Raw genomic sequence first — 27,200 nt, forward strand, 5'->3', positions numbered from 1 at the left:
TCTCATTGAGTATTCTTGTAAATCCACACTGCCTTGTTCCACATTTTTCTCAACGATAATCCACATTGAGAATATCTGCCTTCCACGTTGCCAACTCAATTGAATTGCCAATAACAGCAACTGTTGAAAATACAAAAAAAATGTCAATGAATAGAACAAGCAGAACAAAAAAACAAACATCAAATAGAACATATACGATGAACATTGAATGAAACAGACAAAAATAAATAGATGTGAAACAAACACTGGACAGCATTTCTAAAACGATCAAATAATGGATAGAGAACTCCACTAACATGACAACAAGGAAGTAGTGTGGTGGACAACAAAACGTCCTCACCCCGAACCCTGTGACGGTGACTAAAAAATCCTGCCCTCTACAGGAAGCCTGCCTTGCAAAGAGACAGAGACGGTGTGAGGGAGAGAAAAAGGGATTGCAGTCTGAGAGATGAATCCTTTCTTTCATTTTCACGAAGCCATTTTCGTCGTGTAGTTGGTCCAAGGTCTTCCCGGATATGCCAGCATTCTCGTGATGCTGCTAAATCAGAGTCTCCGCACTCTCTTGCCTCGTTCCGTGAGGCATGCTATCACTTTCTTCGGCTGTCACTTTTCCTCGGTCGCCGGAGAAGCATCCTCGCCAGTGCCCATCTCTTCCGAGACATCGTCCATCGCGTGGCTCCGGGTACTTCTTCAGCTCTGCCACTGGGGTGCCGTGCGTTCTGTAAGCAATATAAGAATATAACCCAAAAGTAGGGGAAAAGGTCTCCTTAAAGAACTTAAATCTTCATTGTTTTTGTTCCAATGCTCATTCAAGAGAGTTTATGGGGATTCCATTGGTCCTTATGAGCATGCCTTTTGTGGATCAATGTCGAAAAACTTATATTGTAGTTGCAAAGCTTGGGTGATCTTCCTAGCGTGATTTGGCAGCCTTGGTGAAATTGCGAGTGACCATTTTCCAGTTCCTGATTTTTCCAGTGGTTCTTGGAGATCCTTATTGTTGAAAACGTCAAGATACTTTGCTCTAGTATAAGTTTCCTCTTGAACTTCGAAGGCCAGAAAAACTTTAGTTAGAGCATGGATACATAATCATGAGACCTTCTGCTGGAGTCCTTTTCTCTAGTATAAGTTTCATCTCTTTCTGCTCCTTCCTTTAAAACAAAAGCAAAATCATGAGACCTTCTGCCGAGTCCTTTTCTGAAGTCTAAAAGTATTTGGTACTTTTAACATTTGTTCTTTCTTTTTTGTTCTTGGGGGATGATAGACTGGAAAGACGCAAAAGACTCTTGCTAGGGAGATTGTTATGTCTGGAAAGGGTCTACATTCAGGAGTCGACGTGGTGGTAAGATTATTTCCAGCTAAGGCGGGTGAAGGAAAGTACTTCGTTCTTGGCGACAATTTGTCTATCGTTATTCCGGCCTGCATCAATTTTGCTGTGGAGTCTGCACTTTGCACCACTTTATCCCGCCAAGGGATGAAAGTCAGAACAACTGAACATTTACTTTCAGCACTAGAAGCCATGGGAGTCGACAATTGTCGGATAGAGATGGTGGGTGGTGACGAGGTAAGGGAGACATGTTGTTGTTTGGCTTACCATTTTTTTAGAGAAGTAGTAGTTACAGGTATTGAAGCCGTTACTACTATTATTGCCACCTTTAATACTTCTATTCGTATATTTTCTTTTATGGAGATGGAAATCAGACTTGAAACTAGAGAACTAGCTTATGATTGTGATGCACTTGAGTGCAAGAAAAGTAGACACGAGTTCTTCTTGGAAAAAGTATAGTTAGAGTTGCTATGAAGTGTCCATGCATTGTTTAAGCTTTGTATATACGGAGTCAGATGAGGAGTTTGCAAATGGCATATTCATATGAATATAATGATGCTTCGTTTAAGATAATCCACTATTTCTTGAAATTGCAGCAATTGTTGTCCTTGTAGATCCATGCAACAAATATAGTCTTGGATGCTTTCTGAGATGAGGAAATAGTGATTGCTAGCATTCATAATATACCCATTGCTTGCTGCAATTAAACTGAAATTCATAATGGTTGCCTATCTTCTTTTTAAGAGGAAAAAAAAGAAACGTAAATCTTTTTTGCAGGTTCCGTTATTGGATGGTTCAGCAAGAAGATGGGTAGATGCAGTTGAAGAAGCTACTCTATGCGATGCTGTTGATGACTACGGCAGATGTATAGAGAAATTGGCACCCTTTGTTGTTGAGCCGGTTCACATATTGTATGGTGATTCCTTCATAGCTGCATATCCTTCAGAAAAGATTCACATTACATATGGGATAAATTTTCCACAGGCAAAGTGATTTCTTTTGGCTTATTAATTGGCTTGTGATTTGCCGGCTTATTCCATTTGATGTTCTGCTATACATAATTATAATTATTCCTCCAGAATCTTTCTGAAGCATTGTAAGAATAACTTTGGTACATTCCAAAAGGGTCATTCCTTCCTTTTACAATATTATAGATAGACTCTAGACTTCATAGCCTTAGGGGGAGGGGAGGAACCAAGCACCTGATTCTAGGTAATGCACAAAGCTCCTAGGGAGGTAGGTACCTCAGAAGCTTTTACAAGACCTGCTGATGGTTGAGGTATTCGAAAATTTGTTGATGCTTCTACCAAAATTTCATATAGTTACCATTTATCAGGACATCCAAATTTCTTGTACATTCGGTATAGATTCCAAATCTTCTGTATATAATTCCTTCTTCTGATCTGATATCAACAGTCTAGGAGCACAGGAGTTAAAACCAAGTGGGCTCCAGAGATCAAAGTTACTTGGAGCACTAAAAAATGTCTTACATCATAGGGGCAGTTTAACACGGATATTTTCGTACTTAATCATACACTATTAGCATGTATTTTTTAATGTAGGTTTCCTGTGCACCACTGAGTTGTGCTGGAGAAGCATTTTCTTGATCAGCCTAATTTGCAGAAAACATTCCAACCGTATAGGCTTTCCTTCTATATGCGAATAATTGGTGCACAGGACCCTATCTCAGTCTAAATTAACAGTGCAGAATACATCACAAGATAAGCACGCCGGGTTGCACTTGGCAGCATATGATCTCAGTAGAGAGAAAAAGAGAGGACAAAGAAAGAGGGATGCCATGGGATAAAGTATAATACTGTAGGTGTGTTGGAGAATATTATGGGGCATATCCCAGTTCGCTCGTTGAGCTGGGGGATTCCCAGCCGTTGATGCTTCCTGTTGGCACTCCAACCTGCGGCCCAGAATCAGCGACATCCATCTGAGAGACATGCACTACAAGTGGCCACGGCCCCTCTGACTTCTTATCCAAAACCGTGCAGTTCATCCACATTACATGTGGCTGCTATTGTCATGGTCCATGTCATGTGAGTGAATCCTGGCATGGGATTATCACTTTTGTGACAAATGGGCCCAAACTACTGGGGCCTTGCTCGGCCCAATTAGTTATTGCATTGGGTCAAGCCAGGTCCCTATATATTGAAGAAGTTATAAAAAGGATGAGATGCTCAGCGAAGAACAACTATTGTACACATTGTTATTAATTTAATATCTGATGTGTTGTCCATGTGCAAGATAATATTAAATTATTTTATTGTCTTAATAATAATGTTTTTTTATATAATTTATATGGGTGGATACTCGACAGAAGGTCTCAGCTGCTACCCATTTAATCCCATACTTGACCCAGCCCAAAAATTAAACCAGCCGGTCGGGCTGTGTCCAAGCTAAATATGGCCTGGCCGGGCCCGATGTCCAGACTTACTTTCAAGTCGAGGAAATTAATTTGTTCAATTAAGTCCATTTCTTTTTTCTGTCTGGACCATTTTAATATTTCTTTTCTTATGATATTTGAAAGCCTGCAACAGGGTAAAAAGATTAAAGCTGTATACATATTTGTTAGCAAGCAACCAAGGAAATTCTGAATGATGCTTATGTAGACATTCAATATTTTGTGGTTTCAGGTGTCTGCTATTGGCTGTCAGTGGTTTTCTTGCTTCCCTATGGACAAATTTGTTTATGTGAAAGACATCTCCAGTGCACGAACATTTTGCATTTATGAGGAGGTTTATATTTTAGTGCTTATGCTTCTGTTTCTCCGCCATCATATCCATCCAAAAGTTTATGATTTTCCTGTAACAAAATAATTCATGCTGTGTAACAGCAATTACTAAGTTGATCTATACTTTTTATTATGTCCTTTTCTTTCTCAAGATGTTTAAAATGGGTATGCTTTCATCAACGTGTTTTACATCCCCAACGTGATGAGGCCGATAGTTTCATTTCAACTGCCTCACGTTAGGGTTTATGAGTTGCATATATTGATGAGTGAGTGTGTACACATGTGCTTCCATGAGTTGATACCTAATTCTTGTTACATTTATTTATAATTACTGGAGTAGGGTGTGTGGTTTTCTTTTTCTTCTTCTTTTTTTTTTTGTTGTGGGGGTGGGTTGGGTTGGGGGGTTGCTGTTAATACTTTAATTATAGATGCTGTTGAGATTTGGGGATGGTAACACAATATTGAGGATACGTTGGTATAGTTCTGTTGTATGTAGTTCTCTATGTATGTGTGCTTCTATGATTTACAACCTATATGTCTTGTTATGAAATCTTGGAATGGTAACAAAATATTGACGATATGTTGGAACAGTTTGGGTGAATGCATGCATGCAAATTTTTATAGACGTTTCATAGTCTGCAATTTTTTATTCAATTAAGTCTTGTTATGGATAGGGATCAGCCTTGGTGCAAATCATGATAGAAAGCAGCTTATGAGCAGCATGGTACATAACACAACATATAATATGATGTACTAAGTTACGTAACATAACCATGAAAAGAAACTGTTGAATTAGAAGACTTTAAGTTTCTATGTGGTTCTTTGCAATCGTTAGGAGTTCTCTTTAAACGTTCATCTATTTTTGGTTGATGTTATTTGTAAGTCTCTACCTCTGCCCTAATCTCTTTATTATTGAGATTAGGGTTAGTAAATAACAAGTTATTCCCTCTCTAAGACTGTTGGCTATAACATGGTATCAGAGCGGGCGATGTGACTCAGGCTGCCGGCGACCATCCTTCTCTTCTCAGGCGATATTTCTTCCTCTTCTTCTCCTTCTTCTCTTCTTTCTCCCCCTCTCCTCTGTCGTCTGAGCTGGTCGAGATCCATCAACAAGGAAACTGTGTGAAGGAGTTTGTTCACGCTCTGAAATATGTGTGAATAGACTCCAGCCGTGGATATCAACATAAATATATATTGGCGCAGATGTGTGGGAGTCTGCATTGGTTAACATCTTATGGACTGCCGTTGTTCTATGATCAAAGCAGCCAAGTGGAGGACTGCTCTCTATGAATGCTGCGGTAGTCAATGCTGTAGATTTTTTTTGTCTTATTTGATGATTCGTGGAGGATAGGAAACGATAATCTGCTGATGTAGCAGTGTTAGATGCATTAAAAAGCAAGTCTTTGTTGGAGGAGATAGCTCAAGTGGTTGTGGATTAGTCACGGTTATTCGTGGTGTGGCTGTTAGCAGGTGGACAGAAATTTGCTATGGAGTGTTGCGCGTTCTGTTAGCAGGTGGACAGTAATCTGCTGCTGCGGAGGTATTTATACTTGCTTGGAAGGAGTGCTGCTTTATCCACACAATATCGTTACTTCTGCTGTCTGGTTATTTATAATTTTGTTTGGAAGAAGTGCTAGACATCTACATGATATTGTTTACTCCTGTTGTGTGGTGTTGGCAGACTGTTTATTTCTGATCAGTCTTACTCTATATATTCCTCTTTGTTTTTGGGCTGAACTCTTGTGGACAGATTTACAATGACGGAAAATCCCAAACCTGATTCATCCCATGAGTTTAAAATTAGAGGAAATCCATTCTCTTATGGCTCTGCTGTAAAGTTAGATGGATCGAACTATGAGATTTGGTCCCGTGTGTTTATGATGTCTGTGATTGGACATCGGAAGGAGCATGTTATAGAAGAAAATGAGCCTATGGAGAACAGTGGAAAATATAGTTCATGGAAGGAAGATAATAATATTGTCATGTCATGGATCATGAATAGTGTGCAACCACAGATTACCTCTATTATTGCATACTATACCTCTGCTAAACAAATGTGAGATTTTTTGAAACAAACATACTCTAATGATAAGAATGTTAGCAAGATCTTGTAGGTGGAGGAGGAATTACTTAATTTGCAACAGGGCGACCAAAGTCTTTCTCAGTACTTCGCTTCCATTAAGTCAATCTATGAAAGACTTAAAGTTTTACGTTCCCTATGTCCAACATGCCACAAAGGTCATGGTGAACAGTCTATGGGTGCATAGTTTCTTCAGGGTCTCTCTCCCAATTATGCAGTAGCAAAAGCGTAGATGTTGGCTGGAGCAGAAATCCCTGACCTAGCTGAGGCTTACAACAGACTCAGTCGTCTTGCTGTGACCCTTTTTCCGCCTTCCAGTGATGTTCATGTCTCAACCTTGGTGGCTTCAGGAGGTCATGGACGTAGTTTCTCCAAGGAGAGGGGCATAGGTCGAGGGTCAGGAGGAGGTCGGGGGAGATTTCAGTGCACCTACTATGGGAAAATAGGGCATTTGGAAGACAGATGTTAGAATAAACATGGTCGTCTTTCCGCTGCATCCCTAGGAAGAGGTGTTGTATCTAAAGGGCAAGAATTCATTGCAGTTTCATATTGGATCTGTCTAGGCAGCTTGATCAGTAGTAGAGGGTCTTTATCTTCTTCCCATCCTGAGACTGTGACTATGAAATATCAACAAGTCAGAGTATGAACAGTTTTTCTCACACAGATCTATTCAGTCGTCGGCCTCCACAGTTATGATAGACAATGCTATGTTTGTCAATACTGCTCCACATGATATAGGTACTACTTGGATTATTGATTCAGGAACATCGAGACACTTTTGTAGTAGACCCTTTATGTTTACCGTGCTACACACATTACCTCAGACACGTCATGTGAGACTTGTAGATGGCAGGTGGTCTCATATTATGAGTTATGGAGATATTAAGATTTCTCAGTCTATGACAATTCCTAATGTGTTATATTCTCCTAAGTTTCCACTAATCTTTTATCAGTCGGACAATTGACTAATGATTTACATTGTCGTGTTACATTTAACTCTCGTTTATGTTCATTTCAGGACTTGCAAACTGGGAAGACGATGATTGGTGGAGGCTATGAGAAAAGAGGCATCTACATCCTGTCTGATTCTGTGGGTGTTGCAGCTTCCTCGACTTTTTCATTGTCCTCCTCCTTCTAGTGGCATCTCAAACTTGGTCATCCATCTGTCTCCAAGATCCGTCACCTACTTCCTCATCTATCAGTACCAGAATTGTTCCAGTGTGAAGCCTGTCAACTTGACAAGGACACCCGTAGCAGTTATTCATCAAGTCTTAGTCCGTCCAGTTGTGGACTATTTGATCTTCTTCATGTTGATGTGTGGGGTCCTAGCAGAGTTGCTAGTAGATCTAGATTTCGTTATTTTCTTGTCATTGTTGATGGTTACTCTCGAGTCATTTGGGTTTTCCTTTTGAAAGAAAGGTCTGAAGTCATATGTACTCTCAATAACCTTATTATTGAAATAAAGACCCAGTTTGCTATTCTTGTTAAAAGCATTCGCACTGATAATGCTTTTGAGTTCAAGTCATTTACCTTAATGAAATTTAACTCTGATAATGACATTTCCCTTCAGTTTACTTGTCCTCATACCTTCCAGCAAAATGAAGTAGCTGAGTGAAATCGCAAACTTTTAAATGTGGCGTGTTCCTTAATGCTTCATACTCATTTACCTACGGGCAAATGCCATCCTTACTGCCTGTTACTTGACCAACTGTTTATCCTCCATAGACAACCAGGTTCTCATTAAACTTATGCACCCACAACGACCCTTGTTTCCAATAGCTCTCAAAGTATTTAGTTACACATGCTTTGTTCACATCTTTGGACCCACACGTGATAAATTGGTTGCTCAAACAATTAAGTGTATCTTTATTGGCTACTCCAGAAATCATAAAAATTACAAATGCTTTGACCCCTTGATTCAAAAAGAGTATATCAGTGCGGATATCATTCTTTGAGTCTCAGCCTTATTATAGGCTCACTCCTACCTCTACTGAGATGCCACAATCATCTGACCCACTACCTATTCCTCCCATTCCATTAGAGTCATTCCCATGTGAGTCTCCTTCTAGTGATTTTCCTTATGTGGTTTCCATGTTTCATAATCCTCCGTTGGTCTACACACGTTGATAGGACCCCTCTCATAATCCTTCCCCAACCTCTTCTCAAAAGGTGAGTATACCTAGTCCATCTGAGCCCACTATAGGTATCTCTGATCTTGTCAGGTCTTACTTATTGCTCTTCGCAAAGGCAAGCGACAATGTACTCTGCATCCTATATCTCATTTTGTCTCTACTGACGGTGTTAGTAAAAGTATGCAACAGTTTATTCAAGCTCTGACTGTCCATACAGTTCCTACTTGTCGCCAACAAGCTTTATTAGATACCCAGTGGAGACAAGCTATGTAAGATGAGATGGATGCCTTAGTTCAGCGAGGCACCTTGGAACTTATTGATCTTCCTCCTGATTGTGACATTGTTGGCTCCAAGTGGGTATTTACAGTGAAATATAATTCTGATGGTTCTGTGGAAAAATACAAAGCTTGGTTGGTTGCTAAGGGCTACACGCAGACTTACGACGTTGATTTCTTTGAGACTTTTTTTCTTGTTGCCCGATTGAGAACCATTCGTCTTATCATCTCCGTGGTTGTACACCATGACTAACACATGTATCAACTTGATATCAAAAATGCCTTTTTGTATGGTAATCTCGATGAGACTGTCTATATGCAAAAACCACCAGGTTTGAACGACAGGAGGAGTGTGGAAAAGTGTGCAAACTGAAGAAGGCTATTTATAGACTCAAGCAGAGTCCTCGTGCGTGGTTTTACAAGTTCTCTGAAGTAGTCTCAAAGTGTGGCTTTGCGAGATCCCCTCTTGATCCTCTGTTTATCAAGAAAAATTCCAGGGGTATGACCATTCTAGTAGTTTATGTTGATGATATTATCATGACAGGTGACTCCGATCAAGAAATTTTTGATACAAAGTTGTTTCTTCAAAAACACTTTGTGACGAAAGATCTTGGTCAACTATGATATTTTCTTGGGAATAGAGGTTGCTCGCAACAGGGAGGGTGTAGTTCTATCTCAACGGAAGTATGTTCTTGATTTATTGCAGCACACCGGGATGCTAGGAGCTAAACTGGCCAATCTACCTATGATTCCACGCATACATCTTCATGATGACCAATCAGAATTAGTAGATTCTCGATCATACAGATCTCTTATCGGGAAACTTCTCTATGTTACTATGATCAGACCAAGCATTAGCTTTGCAGTGGGGAAGCTAAGTCAATTCATGGAAAGACTTAGGAAAGTTCATTGGGATGCAACTGTAATGGTGGTCAAATATTTGAAATCGTCTCCAGGTAAAAGACTTTTGTTTACAAAAGGTAAGACTTTGGAAGTGGAAGCCTATAGTGATGCTGACTATGTTGTGGCTAAGTCGAAGACAAGAAGTCTACCACAGGATTCTGTGTATTTGTGGGAGACAACCTTATATCCTGGAGAAGCAAAAAGCAAGGTGTAGTGTCAAGATCTAGTGCAGAATCTGAATACAGAGCTATGACTCAAACTGCCCCTGAAATGACTTGGGATAAATCCATGCTATCTAGCCTAAGTGTGTCAATTCCTCTTCCCATGAAGATGTATTGTGACAATCCAACAGTCACATACATTGCAGACAATCCAATTTTCCATTTGAGAACTCCATTACATTTGGGATCTTGTTCAAGGAGGAACCATAGCCACTATTCGTGTATCATCTGAAGATCAAACTGCAGATGTCTTCACCAAACCTCTTCTTATTGGTGATTTCTCTAGATGTTGTGACAAGCTGATGATTAATATGTATGCTCCAGCTTGAGGGGGAGTGCTGAATTAGAAGACTTTAAGTTTCTAGGTGGTTCTTTGCAATGTTTAATATTTAGGAGTTCTCTTTAAACATTTCTATATTTTTTGTTGTTAATATTTGCAAGCCTCTACCTCTGCCCTAATCTCTTTATTATTGAGATTTGGGTTAGTAAATAACAAGTTATTCTCTCTCTAAGATTGTCGGCTGTAACAAAAACAATACAATGTGCCCTTGAAACTAGTTTCGGGTGTACAACTATACCATATAGGTTGTAACTTTTGATAGACCATCTTGTCTCTTACCTTATGGTATGATACAGGATGTAACTTATGTTGCATCTTGGAAACATAAAAGAATGTCAAAAAGGTCTTTCCTTTACTGTGTGAAAGGCTTTCTTATACATTTAAAGCAAAAAAAAATAAAATTTAGGGCTGATTCCATTTAACAAATTGGGAGCTTACATGGTTTTCCTTGTAAGGGGCCTTTTTGTCTTCAAAAATTAAAAAGGCAAATTTTATGACTATAAGAAGTTGTCAAGGACTAAGTCATGCATAATGTAGAGCTATTGATTTTCTATCCATTTAACTATTGGGAGTAATTTAAGTTGTCAAATTTGATTTTGTTTAACGAAAGTGTGCATGTTGTATAGCATATACTTGCCATTTTTTATGTTTTTGCAATTTATTTTTTCTCATAGAGATAAAAGTTTTTCTCATTGTCCCCAGTCTTTTCTCATTATTGGTATTGTTGCTAATTTGGTAAATTTCTAGTTAAGGATGTTCATTGACTCGAGGCAGCTCGGGCTCAACTTGAACCCGCTCAGTTAAACTCAAGTTGAGCTCAGCCCGTTTAGTAAAAGATTTGAGTTTGAGTTGAAAAATGAGCTCGATTAACTTAACAAGTTGAGCGCGAGCTAGGCAGGCTCAGCTTGACTAAGCTTGATTAAGCTTGCAGAAAGAAAATATATAAAACACGCTGCACCATATTGTCACAAGTGGAAAGTTACCCCAATGGGTTTCCTTGTGGCTGACAACCTTGACGTTCAAGGTTCCAACATGGGCATCTTCAGTCATATTAAAACCAATTTTTTAATGAATGGTTTGGCTCAGCTCCAACCGAGGTTAATGAACGGCTTGGCTAAGCTCAAGCCAAACCTCGGCTCAAGCCTAACCGAGACGAATTTGAGCTTTTAAGCTCAAGCTGAGCAGAACTGGAGCTAGCCAACTTGATCTCGACAAGCTCGATTTCTGGCTTATAGTGCTTGAACCGAGTTTGAGCCAGCCCAGGTTAGGTGGACCTTGGCTTGTCCTGCTTCTTGCTTGTTGAATTCTTATATCTGCAGCAGGGCTGGAGCCAAGGGGTAAGTGGGGTTGGCAGGAGCCATGGCCTCCACCCCGCCACACACCAACCCCCATAAACCCCCAACCCACCCCCCAACCCCTTCAAATGTGTTGTTTTCGTCCCTGTAAAGATTTTCAAAATATATATAATGGCAGTCGGTTCCTAGACTGTTTGGCCCCTTTAAGGGAAAAACCCTAGCTCTGCCTCTAATCAGTCGTCTTTTTTGGTCCAAGCTGGTCTATTCTCTGGGATTCAAATCTAAAGCTGTTTGATTAAGATAGACCATGCTCTTTCAATCAGCATATTTTTGAGGCAGAACGTGTGTATTCAGTATTTTTCTTTTTGTTGGTTGCAATGTTAATCCTTTGAACTAGAAGATATTAGAGTCGTGTTATAGTGCAAGCTTTGTTGGCAAAGAATCACACATAGATGATATGTGATTCAACTGTTTCACTTTGGTTTTATTTGTCTTCTTATTGCAGATCAAAAGAATGTTGAGTCATGGCCTTGTAAAGGGTGGTTCACGTCAAAATTCCATGATCTGTAGGTTAGCTAGCTTTCTTTTCTTAACTTTCAGATGGTGTCTTTGCAATGTCAGTTGGCCATGCTTGGTGCGGTACTGTTTGTTTTCACGGGCAACTTTTGTTCTCTGAAATCTGCAATTGTTCTTAGCTCATTGCAAGGTGATTCACTAGAAGAACTCACAACAAAGGCTTTTCATTGCAAACCATGCAGTACCATGGTGTATATTTGCATTATCATTTAAGAATATTTCCATTTGGGCCTAATTTTTCGCCATAATTTTGAAAATTGGGGCCACATTTTGAGATTTCCTGAAAAAGGGCCATACATTTCATGGAAACTGTCAGCTAAGAGCCTGGAGTGAACTTTCGGTAACTTGAAAAACAAAACAAAAAAAAAATGATAAAATTGTAAAAACGTAATTGTAGAAAGTACTAAAAGAAATTGCAACTAATGTTTGCTATGTTTCAAATTAAAATGCACTCCAGGCCCCTATTTGACTGTCTAAAATTTAAATGAAGCATGCTGTCCTTTTTTGGAAAAGCTGAAAGGGTGGCCTTTTTTTTGGAGTTATAGGCAAAAGGTAGGCCTGAAAATGAAAATTTCCCTATAATTTATTAGTGGAACACATGCTGCGCTCACACACATGTGGATGCTGACCCTTGCTTTCTTTCTTTCCTTTCTTTTTTAATAAATTAATTGTTGCTTGCACATTCTCTTATTATAGTGCACATAGAGGCTGGCTCAACCCACCCTTGCATTTCCAAAATGAACCTTGCCGACATAAAGTTTTAGACCTCATAGGGGATCTCTCTCTTCTTGCACAATATGGCAATCAAGGGCTTCCTGTGGCACATATACTTGTCTATAAGGTGGGTTACTTTTTTGTATTTTAACAATTTCAGCATATAGAAAGTACAACATCTTGTGGAAGTTTAGACGACACTGATGGATCTTGTTTATGTGACAACATGCACCACATATGAGCACTTTGGAAAGCATGGTATTGATTATGAAGAGACTTTCTAACTCTATACTGTATCATGATTGATGGATGGCATTTGCATCCGTTCATTTTAGGAAATGGCTATTGTTAAAATATAAATCCTTCACCAACACGTTGAAGAGGAGTCTCTTAGGATTCCACCTCCTTGTAAAATGTGTTAAGATATTTAATATCCTTGTAACATGTGAAGAGTCTCCTAGGATTCTATGTTGTAGTTAATATCCTTGTTATATGTGAAGTCTCCTAAGATTCTATGTTGTAGTTAATATCCTTGTAATATGTGAAGTCTCTTAGGTTTCTATGATGTAATTAATGTCCTTGGAGCTTGTGAAATCTCCTAGGATTCTACGATTGGAGACTCTTAGAATTCTGGAAATGGGATTATAAATAGAGGCTGTGCAAACCATTTTGGCTACGGCTTCTTCTCTTCAGTTTCTTCTTGTTTTCATTCTCTCTCTCTCTCTCTCTCTCTCTCTCTCTCTCTCTCTATCTTTCTGCGTGAGTACTATTTTCTGGTTACAGATATTGGTGCTAGATTTCTATCAGCTATGACATGATTTTAGACAATGCACACACAGACACACTGTTTCCAGGCAACTTCGGGATCAGGCACCTCAAAAAATTTGTAGTCCTTATATTTTAGTTTGCCTGAATATATTTTAATGCACTCAAAATTGCTTATTTATTCTGGTCCATGACTATGTTCAAGTAAAAATTCAATCTTAGATCTTCTTCCATCAAGTTTGTATTATATATAACCATTGATTTCTTAAACTGCACAGAAAGCATACTTAAGCATGAATTATGCCTGATTTAGAGCATGGTTGTCACTAAAAATTGAATAAAGATTACGTAGACAAGGTTGGATTAAGCAAGAACTTGTGCTACTATGTTTTAAGTGGTCCATGATACGGTACGTTGGGCTCTCTTGTTTGTGTTTATTTGGGCATTCAATTTTTTATTGAACAGTGTGGGTTTATTTAGCATAACATATACATACCACGTTTGTTTGTTTACTTAACTTTAATGAATGCATCATACCTGTGGAGCCATTCATTGGGACAAAAACCAATGCATCATAAAATTGTGACTTTGAAAATCAATAGTTCACAATTAATGAAGATGGAGTGCTTAAAGGTAGTTCACATGATCATATTGATTTTTGATGCATGAAAATAGTAAACAAATCCTGCTAAACATGATCAAGATATTGGCTATTCTTGATAAACGATGTGCAATTTACATGCCGTAGATTACAGATCAGTACGTTGAACCTTCAAATGTAAACAGATACAACGTCGTCTATTTCCACATAGGCAAACTTATTGCCAATTTGAACCTGCTATGGTTTGGACAGTTTGGCATCTACAGTAATACAGTTTTCATATGCTTGATCATTGTTTTAGGTTTAAAATTGTTGGCAAAAGTTGTCAGAAAGTTATGCCCTTAATACACTTGCTCTATCTGAACGTGAGGAATTTTCTGCTATTTCTTGCATGCATACCTGCTTTCTTTCCTTGATGATGCTTCTGATTGTCTTAGCACTGTGTTATTTCTGACCTTGTGAACGCATGACATAATATATACGTGATTAGGCCTATTATATTTAAACTCTTTTATTCATGAACACCTTTCAGTTTTTACGGTCATTTTCCTGCTTTCTTTTCTTTGGAGATGGATTTTTTTTTTTGTGGGGAAGTTGAAAGTCATCTATTGCTCCCCTTCTCTAATTGTCATGACGTTCTCTATTGACCGGTTGGTTGTTCAGTGTGACTTTTGTTTATTATTTTTTCATTAAAAATTTGGAGATTTAAATAAATGACATAATGTGGGAATTTTAGGGTGGCCATGATCTGCATCATAAACTTTCTTGCGCCCTTCTGGGCCATGTGAAATAACAAGTACCAGAAACATCTCACGAATTTCATGCTAGCATATGTTCATCAATCCTACCTTTACGAAATCAGAGTGAGTTGGTCAAGGATCTGAAATGGTGAGTTAGTCAACATGCCTTTTCAAATCAGTGGGAGTTTGTTAAGGATCAGAAGTGGTGAGACGTCAGATTGCAGTCGACATAAGGGCCTTCCAATTCTGTGTTTTTATTTAGCTGTGATATTTCTTGTGAAAGTATCAAATGTGAATGAATCTAATTTCTGTAGCTCCAATTGTTTTATACTTCGATATCATCTAAAGTTCAAACTGTCATTATTGGGAACTAAATTGCCCTTCTCTCGCTCTCCCTCTCTCTCTCTCTCTCTCTCTCACACGCAGAGAGACACAAACACACACATGCCTGCCACTCAGAGTTTCTATTTAAAAATTACACTTTCATATCCTATTCGAAAGTGTTGTAAACAGCCGTCCTGTTATACTACCTACGCGGGGTTTATGCCAGTGCAGGGTCAAAGATCTCAGCCCAGACGAACCCACTACCCACGTTTATTTCAAAAGGAGGCGTTTTGCCCCTCGTACATCTCGGGGTGGCAACTTGCACATTGGTGATGGTCCATGGCACGCCTCTCAGATAGAGAGAGCTTAGTGTGATGCAACAGCATCGTGAAAACAGAAAAAATTGAAAAATTGTGTTTAGGTCAAGGAAATCCCATCCTTGGGGTATTCCTTTCCTTTCCCTCCATTTGATCGATTGAGCGCCATTATCATTTCCCCTTCTTTCTGCTTCCTATCTTCCTCCCCTCCTCCGTCATACGGCAAGAACATCTCAATCTACTTTGCTCAAAGAAGTTGAAAGTGCAAGAAGAGCAAGTATCCTTGGACAACAAATTCAATTGTCATTCACACGAATAAATAGACATTTCCACAGCATGAATCCCTAACAGTAACTACGTCGATTAGCCCCAATCACCCTAATAAAAAGAAAAAAAACAATGACCTGGTGATGCCAAATAAAAACAGCAAACCAGGTCCACACGAGAAGCAGCAGCACCACAAATAGAATAATAACCCTTCTCTAAACAAAGGGATTTCCCAATGGGAACAGTTTTAGAGCTGCACGGGCATGGTCTTACCCATTGCTTTCTTCTGAAAAAAGTGGCTGGAAGCCTGGAACCCCCGCATCACATAGTAGTTCACCATTCCACCATCCTCTTCTTCTCCACCTTCACCACCTCCACGTGTTGGGGACAAAAGGTTGATGAACGAAGAGATACAGCAGCTCCGCAATTACAAAAAACACATTGCAGTAGCTGCTGAGAAGAAGGAAGATGACACGGCCTGGCAATGAAAGAAAAGACGAGGAAGGAACGTCAACCATCAACAGTCAGAGAAAAACGCCTCCCAGTTCACGTCTACGTCCAGAGAAGGGAGCTTCTGCAACAGCAAGTTCTCGAACTCGCTCCCTGATGGACTGGTGGGATCGTCCTGCAGGTTGGTATTCGGGGCCGGAGAATGCCGTGAGGCGGAAGCCGTGGAGTCGCTGCCAGAATGCGACGGCGAAGAGATCTCAGGCTTCTTCGTTGCGGCTGCCGATTCACTGCTCCTGTTTTCAGGACAACCCTGAAGAGAGAGATCAGCAGCAGGCTGCTCTGCTATAGACTTGTGATCGGCAGGAGGGGTGGAGGACGGCCCTCCCCGAGTTGCCGCCGGAGAAGCCAATCCCTGATATACTGCCTTAAGCTTGGCGTCTATAGAGGATTGCAACAAGATCATGTTTGCATCATTGAAATTCTGGCGAGTGAGGCCAGGGAAATTCAGCCTTGCAAAGTCCCCTCTGAGCTTGTAGGCTGCTCTATCGTAAGCCATGGCCGCCTCCTCGGCGGTATCGAAGGTACCTAGCCAGAGCCTTGTCCGGTTCCTAGGCAATCTGATCTCGGCCACCCACTTCCCCCAGTGCCTCTGCCTCACTCCCCTGTAGAGCTTGGCAGGTTTGGTTGAGGGACTGGCGGCGTTGGCGTGGACGACAGCACCGCCTCTGAGAGCTGCGACGTGCTTCATCGGCTGCATTCTTGGGGCCAGAAAGTGGAGGACCTCGCTCTCCCTTCCGTTCAAGTACTGCTGTGGCTGCTGCTGAACGGTGGGAACGGCAGCCAAATTATGGCACTGTTGTTGGTACTGGGCCTGGATCCACTGCATGTGGTAAGAGGGGAGCTGTTGAAAGGCTACCCTTTGAGTAGGAATTGCAGAAACAGAATTCTGCAAGGAAGGGATGGAATTAGGCTCTGCAGCATCGACCCCATTGGTGAACATGGGGGTTGATGGAGTATTGGGCAAACTGAAAGAAGCAGGATTTGAAAAACACAGGCAAGTGGTAGATGAAGGAGAGAAAAGGGGAGCTTGAGGGGAACCGCCCCCGCTAGTGAAAGAACGAGAAGAAGAACTAAATGAAGAGGAGGGGAAGGAGGAAGAGGAGGGTAGGCCCTGTGATGAGTTCACAGAGGGGGAGGATGGTAAAGCACCTTTAATAAAAGGTTCAAGTGCTCCCATCAACTCCCCTTTGGGAGAAGGGTGATCTGAAGCTGAAGACCAAATGCTGTAGGGATCTATTGCTGCTGCCATACTTCAATCACAAGCAAATAAAAGTGAAACAGCCTAACAAGCTAAACAGTCTTTTGGAACCTTGGAAAAACAAAATGAAAAGAATGAAAAGAAAGAAAAGGAAAAGAAGATGTATGCTTGTTTCTTATCAAAAGCAAAGAACAAGCATCACAACCAACTACCAGGTTGTAAGTTAAAAAAATCAAAATTCTTAATAATTACAACTGAGAGTAAAAGAGAAACAAAAACTTTCTTTTTCCCTCCTTTTTGCTTCTTCTTCTCTTTCTGACCTGGAATCAAAGAGGTGCCCTCATGAACTAAAAAAGCAAGGGGCCTCCGTTCCCACCTAAGCTTTGGCGGATGAAAAAAGAGAAGAAACCGGGAATGAATTCGAAAACCGAGGATTTTTTAAAAAAAGGGGAATCCTCAGTTGATCCTAAACAAGCAAACCCAGCAAGAAAAAGAAAAAAGGGTCCGGTCTTGTTAAATTGAAGGGAAAAATTTAAAGAAAACCTGGATCTCTGTTCTGAAACATCTGTTCTCCATAAGAAAAGATCTTTTGCCAACCAGAAAACTCCCTCTTTGGTAAGCTTTGATTTCCATATGATCTTCTATCAAGTGCAGTCACCAAAAACCCTCACATAAGAACATCCTTTCTAGAAGACAGATTATTACAGATAGGGATTCAGAGAAGCGGGAACACAGAAGGGGAGGGGGAGAGTGAAAGAGATTTGGCAGCACTCACTCCGCACGCACAGACAACAAGCGAAGAGGAAGGAGAAATAGAGGAGACACAGGAGGATCTTACTTTTTTCGGCTCTTTGAATGATTTGTCCAGTCTTCTGCTACCCCATCTCTTTTATACACCAAGGGGAAGGAGTATTATGGCCGCTAGCGCTGGCAGATCTCATCTGATTCATCGTCGGAATGGAAGGCAGACAGCAAGCCAGTATGGCCACAGCCATTATTGGCCGTCCATCTCTTTCTCACACTAAAGGCGCTGGCTCTCTTTACTCCTACGGTAGTAAACTCCTTTGCTTGGACTCTCAATGAACGCGGGGGAGTTGTCAACGTCCATGGCGTCAGCCTGAGCCAATCACAGAGCCCATCTCTCGGACGGAGCAGATGCCGACGGACACCTGCCCCTTGGTACACCGACACGTGACGGTTTCCCTGAAACGTGGTGTCCTCCAATTGGAAAGGGCTGGTCTTTTCCCGGTGAAAATGTTTTTTAACTTTTTAAATAAACGCGCAACTTCGAGGCAGGAGATTGAATGGAAGGTTCGACTGTTTTGACTTGCTTCTGGTCAGACGTGGGGAGAAGCCGCGCAATGGGAGGCCAAGTCCGTCCAGCTCATTAGTTGGGTATGTAGGGTAGAAGTTTTATGTAATTATATTCAATATTCATGGTCCTTGTAGTTAGCTGTTGATGTGATTTTTCGGGGTTTTCTTAAGTGGTTATGGTAGAGGTATCCCTCGTTTAACACAGTTTTGTTTCGTTTATGAAAATAATTTTTTTTAATGAATTTTGAAAGGCATAATTAATAAACCTAGTTGTCTGTTAAGAACCGATGAGGGATAAGGTTTTCTCTTCCTCTTACAAAACCGATGATGTTGAAACTAATTATTTATTAAAATCCAACTCAAATGACGGCTAAAAAGTGATAAGACAAGTAAATGAGTCAAGCCAGCTAGAACTTTACTAAAAAAAAAAAAAAAAAAAAGACTCCAGCGTCAAATTCGAGTACTAAGAACTCAACTGGTCTAAACTGACTTTTGACTTGGTTTGCTACCTAAAATGCTGGACCGCCATTCGTATGTAATATTTCTTCTCTCTCTCTTGGTTTGCTACCTAAAATGCTGGACCGCCATTCGTATGTAATATTTCTTCTCTCTCTCTCTCATCGGCCATCGCATTCGCGTATCTTTGACTCTCTCTGCCATAGTGCCCTCCATCGATTTCAAACATACCTAGCCAACACTAGGCCTAGGCATCGGGGCAGCTATCGGGTACTTGAAACACGGCCGAACCTGAGCGTAGGCCCAAGTACTAGGGATGTCAACGGATCGAATTCAAATCGGATATATAATCCGAAATGCTCTTACAAAATCGGATATGGTAACCAATTTGACATCTGATTGAGAAATCAGATCGGATTTAAGAAATAACATCCGATCGGATACGGATTCGGATTCAGTTTTAAGTAAATATCCGATCGGATACTAACTGTAACCTGATATCTGAATCCGAACTTCAACCTGATATCTGAATGGTCTAGCCAAACCCACTAACTTAACACCATGAATGAATTAGAACATAAATATTATATATGGTATAATCTCATTAAGAGCCGATTTTTTCATGGAGTTGCATGTAACAATATTTTTCTAGAAATCATGTACACCATTTAACTTAAAATATTTTAAAATATATATAATTAATTAACTAAATAATACTATGTTTAATTAATTTCTTTTTTAATTAAGTAAACTATTATAGTTAAGACATCAATTAAGCATGATATCTTATTTACTTAATTGAAATAATAAAGAAAACTTCAATGAAGAAATTCAATAAAATGAGAATTTTAAAAAATATGAAAAAGACAGCTGCAATTTTTTTAATGGACCGTAATGTCAAATTGGTTACAAGAATAGCTATATTATATATTTAAAAAACAACAAGTTTAAAAAAAAATATTGGCATGTACTTCACCTATGAAAAAAAAAGTTGATAGCAAAAAATACAATTTTTAAAAAAAGCAACTTAAAAAAAGTATGTTTTATAATAAATAGAAATCTTAAACGCATTATGATATTCATTTTAAGTTGAAAGCATCTTCATTGTGCATAATCTCACTATGAAAAAACTGCTAAACTTATAAAAAAGTTTTATTTATCAAATTATCAATTTACTTATTTAATCAATCAAGTAAATTACTTTGTATAATCATACTTTGATGGAGGTAAGAAGAATAATAAATTATTTGATATATCAATGAACATTCATTTTACATATGTAACACAAACTATTTCAATTAACTCAATGAAATGAAAAAAAAAACATTAAATAATGTCTTTTTTTAAATGAGAAATAATATGGATCACCTGATTTAATAATTCTTAATAAGAAATCATCACAAAATAATAATTTACTTAATTAAAATATGCTATTATTTAAAATAGACCAATCAATGTTCACTATGCATAGTTAATTTGAAAAAAATACAAACATACTAGTTGTTCAATAAACCAATCAAAGTTTAATAGACCAATAAACATAATAGTAATTTGTTTGCAACAAGTATTTAAAAAAAAAAAGAATTTATCAAAAATATATGTGAAAATAGTTTAAAACGTCCTTAAACAACTTAAAGACATAAAAGTCAAATATGATAAGATATGAGCATAAAGAACTTATTGAGAAAATTAATAAGCTAACAGTTAAAACATTTTAACCAACCATCTCAAATTTAAGTAATAAATATTTGCTTATAAAAAGAAAATATAAAAATATAAAAATTCAAAATATAAAGCAATTTATAATCAAATTCAGTAAAAAAAACTCGGCTTGTTGAAAAATATTAAGAAATCAAGCATATCTTAAAAAATTAAAAAATAAAGATAAACTCATTTTAATAATTAAGTTGAATTCGAGTTCACTAAACTTAAACTGTTAATTAAGGTGTAAAATGGTTTACAACTTTTACATACTCATTTTTTAATTAAAATAACCGGTTTCAAAACCCTTTGTCTCAAATGTGAACTTTTTCTGCATTTCTTTGTTTTGCCTCCAAATGCAAGCTAAGGGGGGCGTTTGATGCGCCAAAAATCTACTGTTGATTGAGAAAAAAATTCAAAAATTTAAAATTTTTGATTCTAACAAACGCAGAAAAATTTATTCGGCCCTTTCCGGTCGATTCCGAATTTTTTTTTTCGAAAAGAAAATTCCACGTGGAGGAACGGAAATTTTTTCGGACATTTATTTTTGCCCGTTAGGGCACGCGAGCGCCGGGTTCCCGTCTTCCTTCTCTTCCTTCCTGTGCCGCAGCTGCTCCCTCTTCTTTCTCGTCGTCTCACACGCAGAACAGGCGCGTCTCCATTCTCCTCTCCCTCTCCGCATCAGAGTTCCACTCCACCGGAGCAATGCAGCCGCGAGCCTCCCGTTCCTCTCTTTCTCGCAAGGTAGTCTCTCTCTCTCTCTCTCTCTCTCTCATTCTCTCTCTTGTTCCCCTCTCCAAGTAGGCCTTTTGAATGGAGCCTTTTTTAATCCGCTCAAGCAATCTGCCTTTTTGATGTCTGCACTCTTGTTTATCGTTGATTGTGTTCTACTGAGCGAAGCTTGTACTGTTCCAGTGAGCTAGGGCAGTTCGTGAAGTAACGTAGGGGTTTTTTTTTTTTTTTTCCTGTGTGTGAGAGTTAGTTTCGGAAGTTTCAGAGAGTTGTATAATACATTCCTGTGTGTGATCACTTAGTCCTAATACATTTCTTTCTTCTCACGGGAAGCGGTAAATCCTTCGTTGCCATTCTTGCGTCCTTTCTTATGTTTCTCTCTCGCGTCTTCTGGTTAGGGCTTCTTCTGGTGGGTTCTTATCCGTTTCAGGCCCAATGGTTGAGTTCTAGTTGATATGTTCCTGTTACGTTTTTTTTTTGGTTCTGTTGGGGAGAAATAGTTTTTCTTGATTGCCTAATGGGCACCAAATATTCGACAGAATGATCCAGTGAAATGTTGTACCGCGTTCTGCTTCATTTCTACTAATTAATTGAAATCTACGATTCGAGGGACGGTCTATTGAACGCCTTAATTCTTCTTATATGGAACTCTTGAGAAATTGCTGTCGCTTTCGTACTGTTCCACGAATGAGCTCGGAAATAATGGATCAGCATGACCACTTGTCCTCCCATTTGAAGGTCAATTTCGAATGTGTGTGTGTCTCTATGTCTCTGTCTGTGTCGGCTCTAGTTTCCTTTTCCACTACTAAACAGGCCTTCCTGAATTGAGCATCTGTTAAAGTATCCCTGACCGTGTTAACATCTTACTGTGGTGCTTTCCAAATGTTATGTCATAGATGATCAGCCTATCAATAAAATGCATTCTAAGTGTGTTCCTCTTAGTTTACGGGCATTTACTTGCCATGTCTTCCTCTTATGCTGTGTGTTGGCCTTGTTGGGACTTCGAAGAACGGGAATTGAACTATAACTGGTTTTGACATTTTAATGAAATCACACGGATCACCTTGTTGACTGCCTGCCTGTCGTCCTGAATTTCTTTTTCACCTTAGCTTTTTTTTTTTCCCCTTTTGAATGAGTTGTCAAGTCTTTCATGCGTGAATTGAGCATCCTGTCTTTTTGCTAATCTGAAACATGTTCCACCGTAAGTGATTCAAGTTGTTACTCTCGTTCTATGTAGATGCATGTCATGTGTTCTCCTATGCATGGGCTTATCTCATTTGTTCTAACTGCTCAATCTTGCCCATTTTAATATTCACTGGTGTTAATTTTTTAGTTTATTACTATAGCTTATGATATTTTTAATCCTTTGGTAGCAATTGTCAGGGAAGCTGCTGTGAATTTCTGGTTTTTAAAAGCCAGTTTTCTGACTTGATGCTTACTCATGCAGCACTATTGAGTTGAATATGCTTGAATAATGGCTAGTTGTTGTGTACTCAGTTCTGCCAATGCATATCCATTTCCATGAATTTCACCTCTTTATCATGAGGGTAGGGACCGTATCTGCATTTGATGGATGTTTTTGCATGATTCAGTAAAGTGAATACACTGCCATTTCTTACAAATTTCTCTTTTTCTTAGAAACCATTTTTTCCTGTTCTGCAATTGTTTTTTGAAGTTCATAGGTGAAGGATCTCTTGACAATGGAAGGAGCCATTCTGTTGACAGAGAAACCATTTTATCTTTGTTTACTGCATATTCAATTGTAACTTGTATTTATTGTTAAGAGTTCTTATTTGTAAAGGAATTGTGACTTTTAGTTTTTATGTAGTTGAGCTTTTCTTTTTAAATTCTAGTTGATTGCATATATCAACTAATGCCCCTAAAGCTAGCTTCCTAATCACATGGTTTGAAATTGGATTTTGCAAAAAGCATAGCAAGTTGGTGACTATAGGTTGCAGGCTTAAAGCAACAGCACATGCATCAACAAGAAATTGAATTCAATGTTTGCCACAAGCCGCTCAAGGATCACGGCTCTGCTTTTCCTAATGAGGGTAGAGATGTAGGCTGATAAATCAAGAACGTGAGGGACAGCACCTGCTCTTGCTATGTACTTTTTGATCTCTTGGCTGATAACTTGGCTAGAGCTCCCAAAGACAGCTTTTGATATATACATATATATATATATATATATATATATATATATTCTCTCTCCTTAATAAGCTTGACAATTATCACCAATGTTAATTTTGGTAGTTTATTTGGTGTTTACTATATATATTTTTGATACATAAATCAGATTTGGATCAGATTTTATATGGTTTGAATTCGGATATAACATAAAAGTCGGATTCGGATACCTTCTGGTGGATTCGGGTATAGCATAAAAGTTGGATCGGATTCGGATATAAAAAGTTGAATTCGGATCGGATTCGGATAAATTTAAAATTCGGATTGAATTCGGAAAAAATTTGAAGTTCGGATTTGGATCAGATTCAAAATAACTTAAAAATCGGATTCGGATATGATGTAAGGTTTTTTTCATCCGAATTCGAATTCATATCCAAATTCGAATATATGAATATCCGAAAAATTGGATATGGTAAAAGATACATCCGATCCGAATCCGATCCGTTGACATCCCTACCGAGTACTGTAGCATCAAGATCAGGCCTGCTCGAACAGGCACGACCAGGCCCAGTGCCCATCGAAGTCGGGTACAAAGCAAACAACCAAGCCCATCAGGGCCCTAGTAAGCCCACGACAGGGGTTAGGGTTTTTCACTTTTTCTTTTTCATTGGAAAGAGAGAGTTGTGCAGGTTTAAACTTGAGAGTCCGCTAAACTGCCATCACCACTGCTGCATAAAAAGACATTAGGGTTATAATTTTTGTATTGGAAATGCTTTCTACCGTGCACTACTAAGAAGTTTCCTCCTCTTCTGTTTCAATTTTGAACGATGATTGATATGGAAAGGGAGGTGGATTTGCGACATGATTTTGTGTTTTTCCTTTTTTTTTTTGGTAGCTTGTGTTGTGCTATTGAGATTACCTCATGTTCGACAGACGTTCTTTGATATTATGTTTGGTGTGTTTGTGATGTGATTCAATGTAGAGGATCACATAAAGATTAGGTGGTGTGGGACTCTATTTTGGGTCTTCTTATGGTTCCTATTATGGTTTATGTTATAATTTTTGTAATGCTTTTCAACCGGTTTTGTCTCATTTTGTGTGGTGTTCTACCAGGCTCCTACTGTGTTTACACTACCAAATTCAGTCAAGAATAGATAATTAGGATAATCGTGTGAATGTTTTCTCATGTCAAGAAAGCTAGGAGCTTTGTACATAATCATACTTTTTTGGATCTTATAAGATGAAATTTCATTTTAAAGTTCTTACAAAATCTGAACCGCACACCAAGGAAGCATGTTGTCAATTTAGACCCAAACTTTTCAATGCGGAGACGCACCCATACAGATTACCTTTTCTAAGTATCCCAAAATTTTGGCTTTTGTTTAAGCATGTATGTTTGAAATAAAGCTACTACTACACTTAGATTCACAAATTTCACATAAAAACCATAGTTTTCTCTTTTGTAGTGGAGGCACAGCCTTGAAAAATCTGAAATAATGCGGACAAGATTGAGTTAGATAAGGTTAAGAATTTATGATTAATGATGATTTTCATTTGTCAGATCAGACGATAGTAGTTATTTTGGGTTGTCATCTGACCACGATAAAACATTGAATATGTTCAGTTTAATATCTTTCTAACAGAAGCAATAACAACATTTATAAAGCATATAGACAAGGGATACCTTGTGACATAATCTGTAAAGTGGGAACTACATTACAAAGAGACCTTTCCTTCCTCCTTTTGGTTGGATAACATATGCAAAAGCCACTTCACTGACTGCTGATCTTATTGGTGTAAAGATCTTAGAGGCCTTCTTCCTTAGCTACCAAGGAGCAAAGACCAATGTGCAGCAATATGCCAATGGATATGCACACAATTTGAGAATTGGGATAAAAGTGATATTAACAATTGGCCCTCTTGCTATGTTAGTAGAACTCTGCTGAGCATACGAGTGTTGTTGGAAAGCAAGAACTTACAAAGAGAACTTATGAAAACAGCGGCTAGACTAAGCAGCAGGTCATTTTAGGGCTTGTAAATAATGCTTAGAACATGTCTTCTTCTTGCTAAATGCCTAGTTCATGTTCTTATTTGAGGAAACATCGTGTGGTTATGAATGTTATTCTTAAATTCAACAAACAGATGCTAGACATAATCGCTATGTTCTCTTATATAAGAAGGTAGTGGTTATGAAGTGTATGTTCTAGAAATGCGTTTCAACAGCACAATGTTTTTCCTCATCAAACGCTCCCCTAAAACTCCTTGTCTCCCAGCTATGAAAATAGGCAAGAACAACTACTAGACGCAAGCTATATCAAGTAGGTCTTTTCCATGTTGGTTAATTAGACTATTTAGTAATGTTGGCCACTCCCTCTCTCTCTCTCTCTTCTCTCTCCCCTGTGTGTGTGTTGAATGTGTTGACTTTGCTATTCTTTCTATTTTGATATAGTGAATGAATGTTTTGGGACCATCCAAGTTGTTAAGAGCAGCACGGTCTCTCCTTTTTCTTGCAAATCCTTTTTCACTCTAATTGATTAGTCATGAGGCCACCTTTTGTTTGCACTCATTTTTCTCAAAATGTTCTTTGCTTCTCTATTTGAGTAGTCATATAGACCATAGTCAACTTCTGCCTACAATCTAGTTAGCCTGAGCATAATTTTACTACTTTTTAATCGTTGTTGCTTTTTGAATGCCTTTTCTTGATTTAATGAGGGAGGGGTTGATTTCTAATGTAACTAGAAGTATAGCATGTTAGCTTATTTAGTTTTGATATCCTCTTTTTATTACGTATTCTTGCTTTGGTGGCCATAACTCTTCTCTTAACCACTACAAAAAATTCATAAAATAACATGGTTGCAATTATTAGACACCAAAAATTGTGAAATTTCTCAAAGACTTTCAAGTCGTGCCAATCTCATTTGTGGAATGATTTCTAACTAATGTATTAGTTACAAAAAATAGTTAGGCACTACATAGGAATTAGGTAAATAGTGACTTACTTTGAATATAAGTTTGTGATTAAATGTTATATGATAGTTACTGAATGATTTCATATACATGATGCCATATGAATCTTGTTAGCCTTTTCTTCAGATCGAATTTCATTTCTAATAGTAAGTTATGTCTTCTAGGGTTGGGAATGAAGAATATCATCTATGGCAGATATGGAGGAAAATGAATCTTTTTCATCTACTGAAAAGGAAGTTGAATTTAAGATGAAAAGAACTTCAATAGTATGGAATGACTTCGCATTAGTACAATTTAAGAAAAAAAAGTATGCAAATTGCAAGCATTGTGGTGAACTATTAAGTGGACATAGTTCTAATGGTACTAGTCACTTAAAACAACACAGAGATATATGTGCTAAAAAACAAGTTCTTGATAAAAAACAACGAACTTTATCATTTGAAGTTAATGAATTTGGTGTCACTTCTTTATGTATGGAGGCTTTTAAAAAATGTATGGCTAAGTGTATAATAATGCATGCACTTCATTTCAGTTTTGCAGAATATGAATATCATAATAATCATTTAAAGGCTTGCAATTCA

At 38.5% G+C, this 27,200-nt stretch overlaps 3 protein-coding genes and 1 long non-coding RNA gene across 10 annotated transcripts in view; 3 read left to right on the plus strand and 1 right to left on the minus strand.

The window, feature by feature from the left end:
• Nucleotides 1–1,399, plus strand: part of LOC116262334 (pentatricopeptide repeat-containing protein At4g18520, chloroplastic) — a 40,442-nt gene extending 39,043 nt beyond the window's left edge. Inside the window, exon 3 of the mRNA XM_031641598.2 lies at nt 1,262–1,399. The gene's annotated coding sequence lies outside the window, so the exon portion shown is untranslated. The remainder of the gene's footprint in view (nt 1–1,261) is intronic.
• LOC116262336 (probable UDP-3-O-acyl-N-acetylglucosamine deacetylase 1, mitochondrial) lies at nt 310–15,081 on the plus strand. Of its 7 annotated transcripts, XM_031641605.2 has the most exons (7): nt 310–682; nt 1,262–1,561; nt 2,102–2,308; nt 3,967–4,068; nt 11,816–11,880; nt 12,583–12,727; nt 14,703–15,081. In XM_031641605.2, exons 1-7 carry the CDS (start codon nt 533–535, stop codon nt 14,757–14,759), a joined length of 1,026 nt encoding a protein of 341 aa, XP_031497465.1. In that variant the 5' UTR covers nt 310–532; the 3' UTR covers nt 14,760–15,081. The 7 variants fall into 7 exon arrangements, with proteins under 7 accessions (XP_031497465.1, XP_031497466.1, XP_049936003.1 ...); XM_031641606.2 differs by having other exon boundaries at nt 12,583–15,081; XM_050080046.1 differs by lacking the exon at nt 3,967–4,068.
• Nucleotides 15,082–15,630: 549 nt separating this feature from the next.
• Nucleotides 15,631–18,282, minus strand: LOC116262335 (ethylene-responsive transcription factor ERF055-like). Its single transcript, XM_031641603.2, has one exon. It carries the CDS (start codon nt 17,371–17,373, stop codon nt 16,132–16,134), a length of 1,242 nt encoding a protein of 413 aa, XP_031497463.1. The 5' UTR covers nt 17,374–18,282; the 3' UTR covers nt 15,631–16,131.
• Nucleotides 18,283–21,288: 3,006 nt separating this feature from the next.
• Nucleotides 21,289–23,372, plus strand: LOC116261959 (uncharacterized). The gene is made up of 2 exons (XR_004174383.2): nt 21,289–21,537; nt 23,201–23,372. It is a non-coding gene; the product is annotated as an uncharacterized LOC116261959 (long non-coding RNA).
• Nucleotides 23,373–27,200: the final 3,828 nt, after the last annotated feature.

This window comes from Nymphaea colorata, chromosome 10, assembly GCF_008831285.2.
Source record: "Nymphaea colorata isolate Beijing-Zhang1983 chromosome 10, ASM883128v2, whole genome shotgun sequence".
Taxonomy (NCBI): domain Eukaryota; kingdom Viridiplantae; phylum Streptophyta; class Magnoliopsida; order Nymphaeales; family Nymphaeaceae; genus Nymphaea; species Nymphaea colorata.

What these genes read in the sequence shown, in the direction of transcription:
- LOC116262336 (XM_031641604.2), top strand. Translation starts at nt 533, where the DNA reads ATGCTGCTAAATCAGAGTCTCCGCACTCTCTTGCCTCGTTCCGTGAGG. An exon ending in CGTCCATCGCGTGGCTCCGG is followed by an intron (nt 683 to 1,261) that starts GTACTTCTTCAG and finishes GGGGGATGATAG; the next exon opens with ACTGGAAAGACGCAAAAGAC. An exon ending in CATTTTGCATTTATGAGGAG is followed by an intron (nt 4,069 to 5,534) that starts GTTTATATTTTA and finishes GGCTGTTAGCAG; the next exon opens with GTGGACAGAAATTTGCTATG.
- LOC116262335 (XM_031641603.2), bottom strand. Translation starts at nt 17,373, where the DNA reads ATGGCAGCAGCAATAGATCCCTACAGCATTTGGTCTTCAGCTTCAGAT.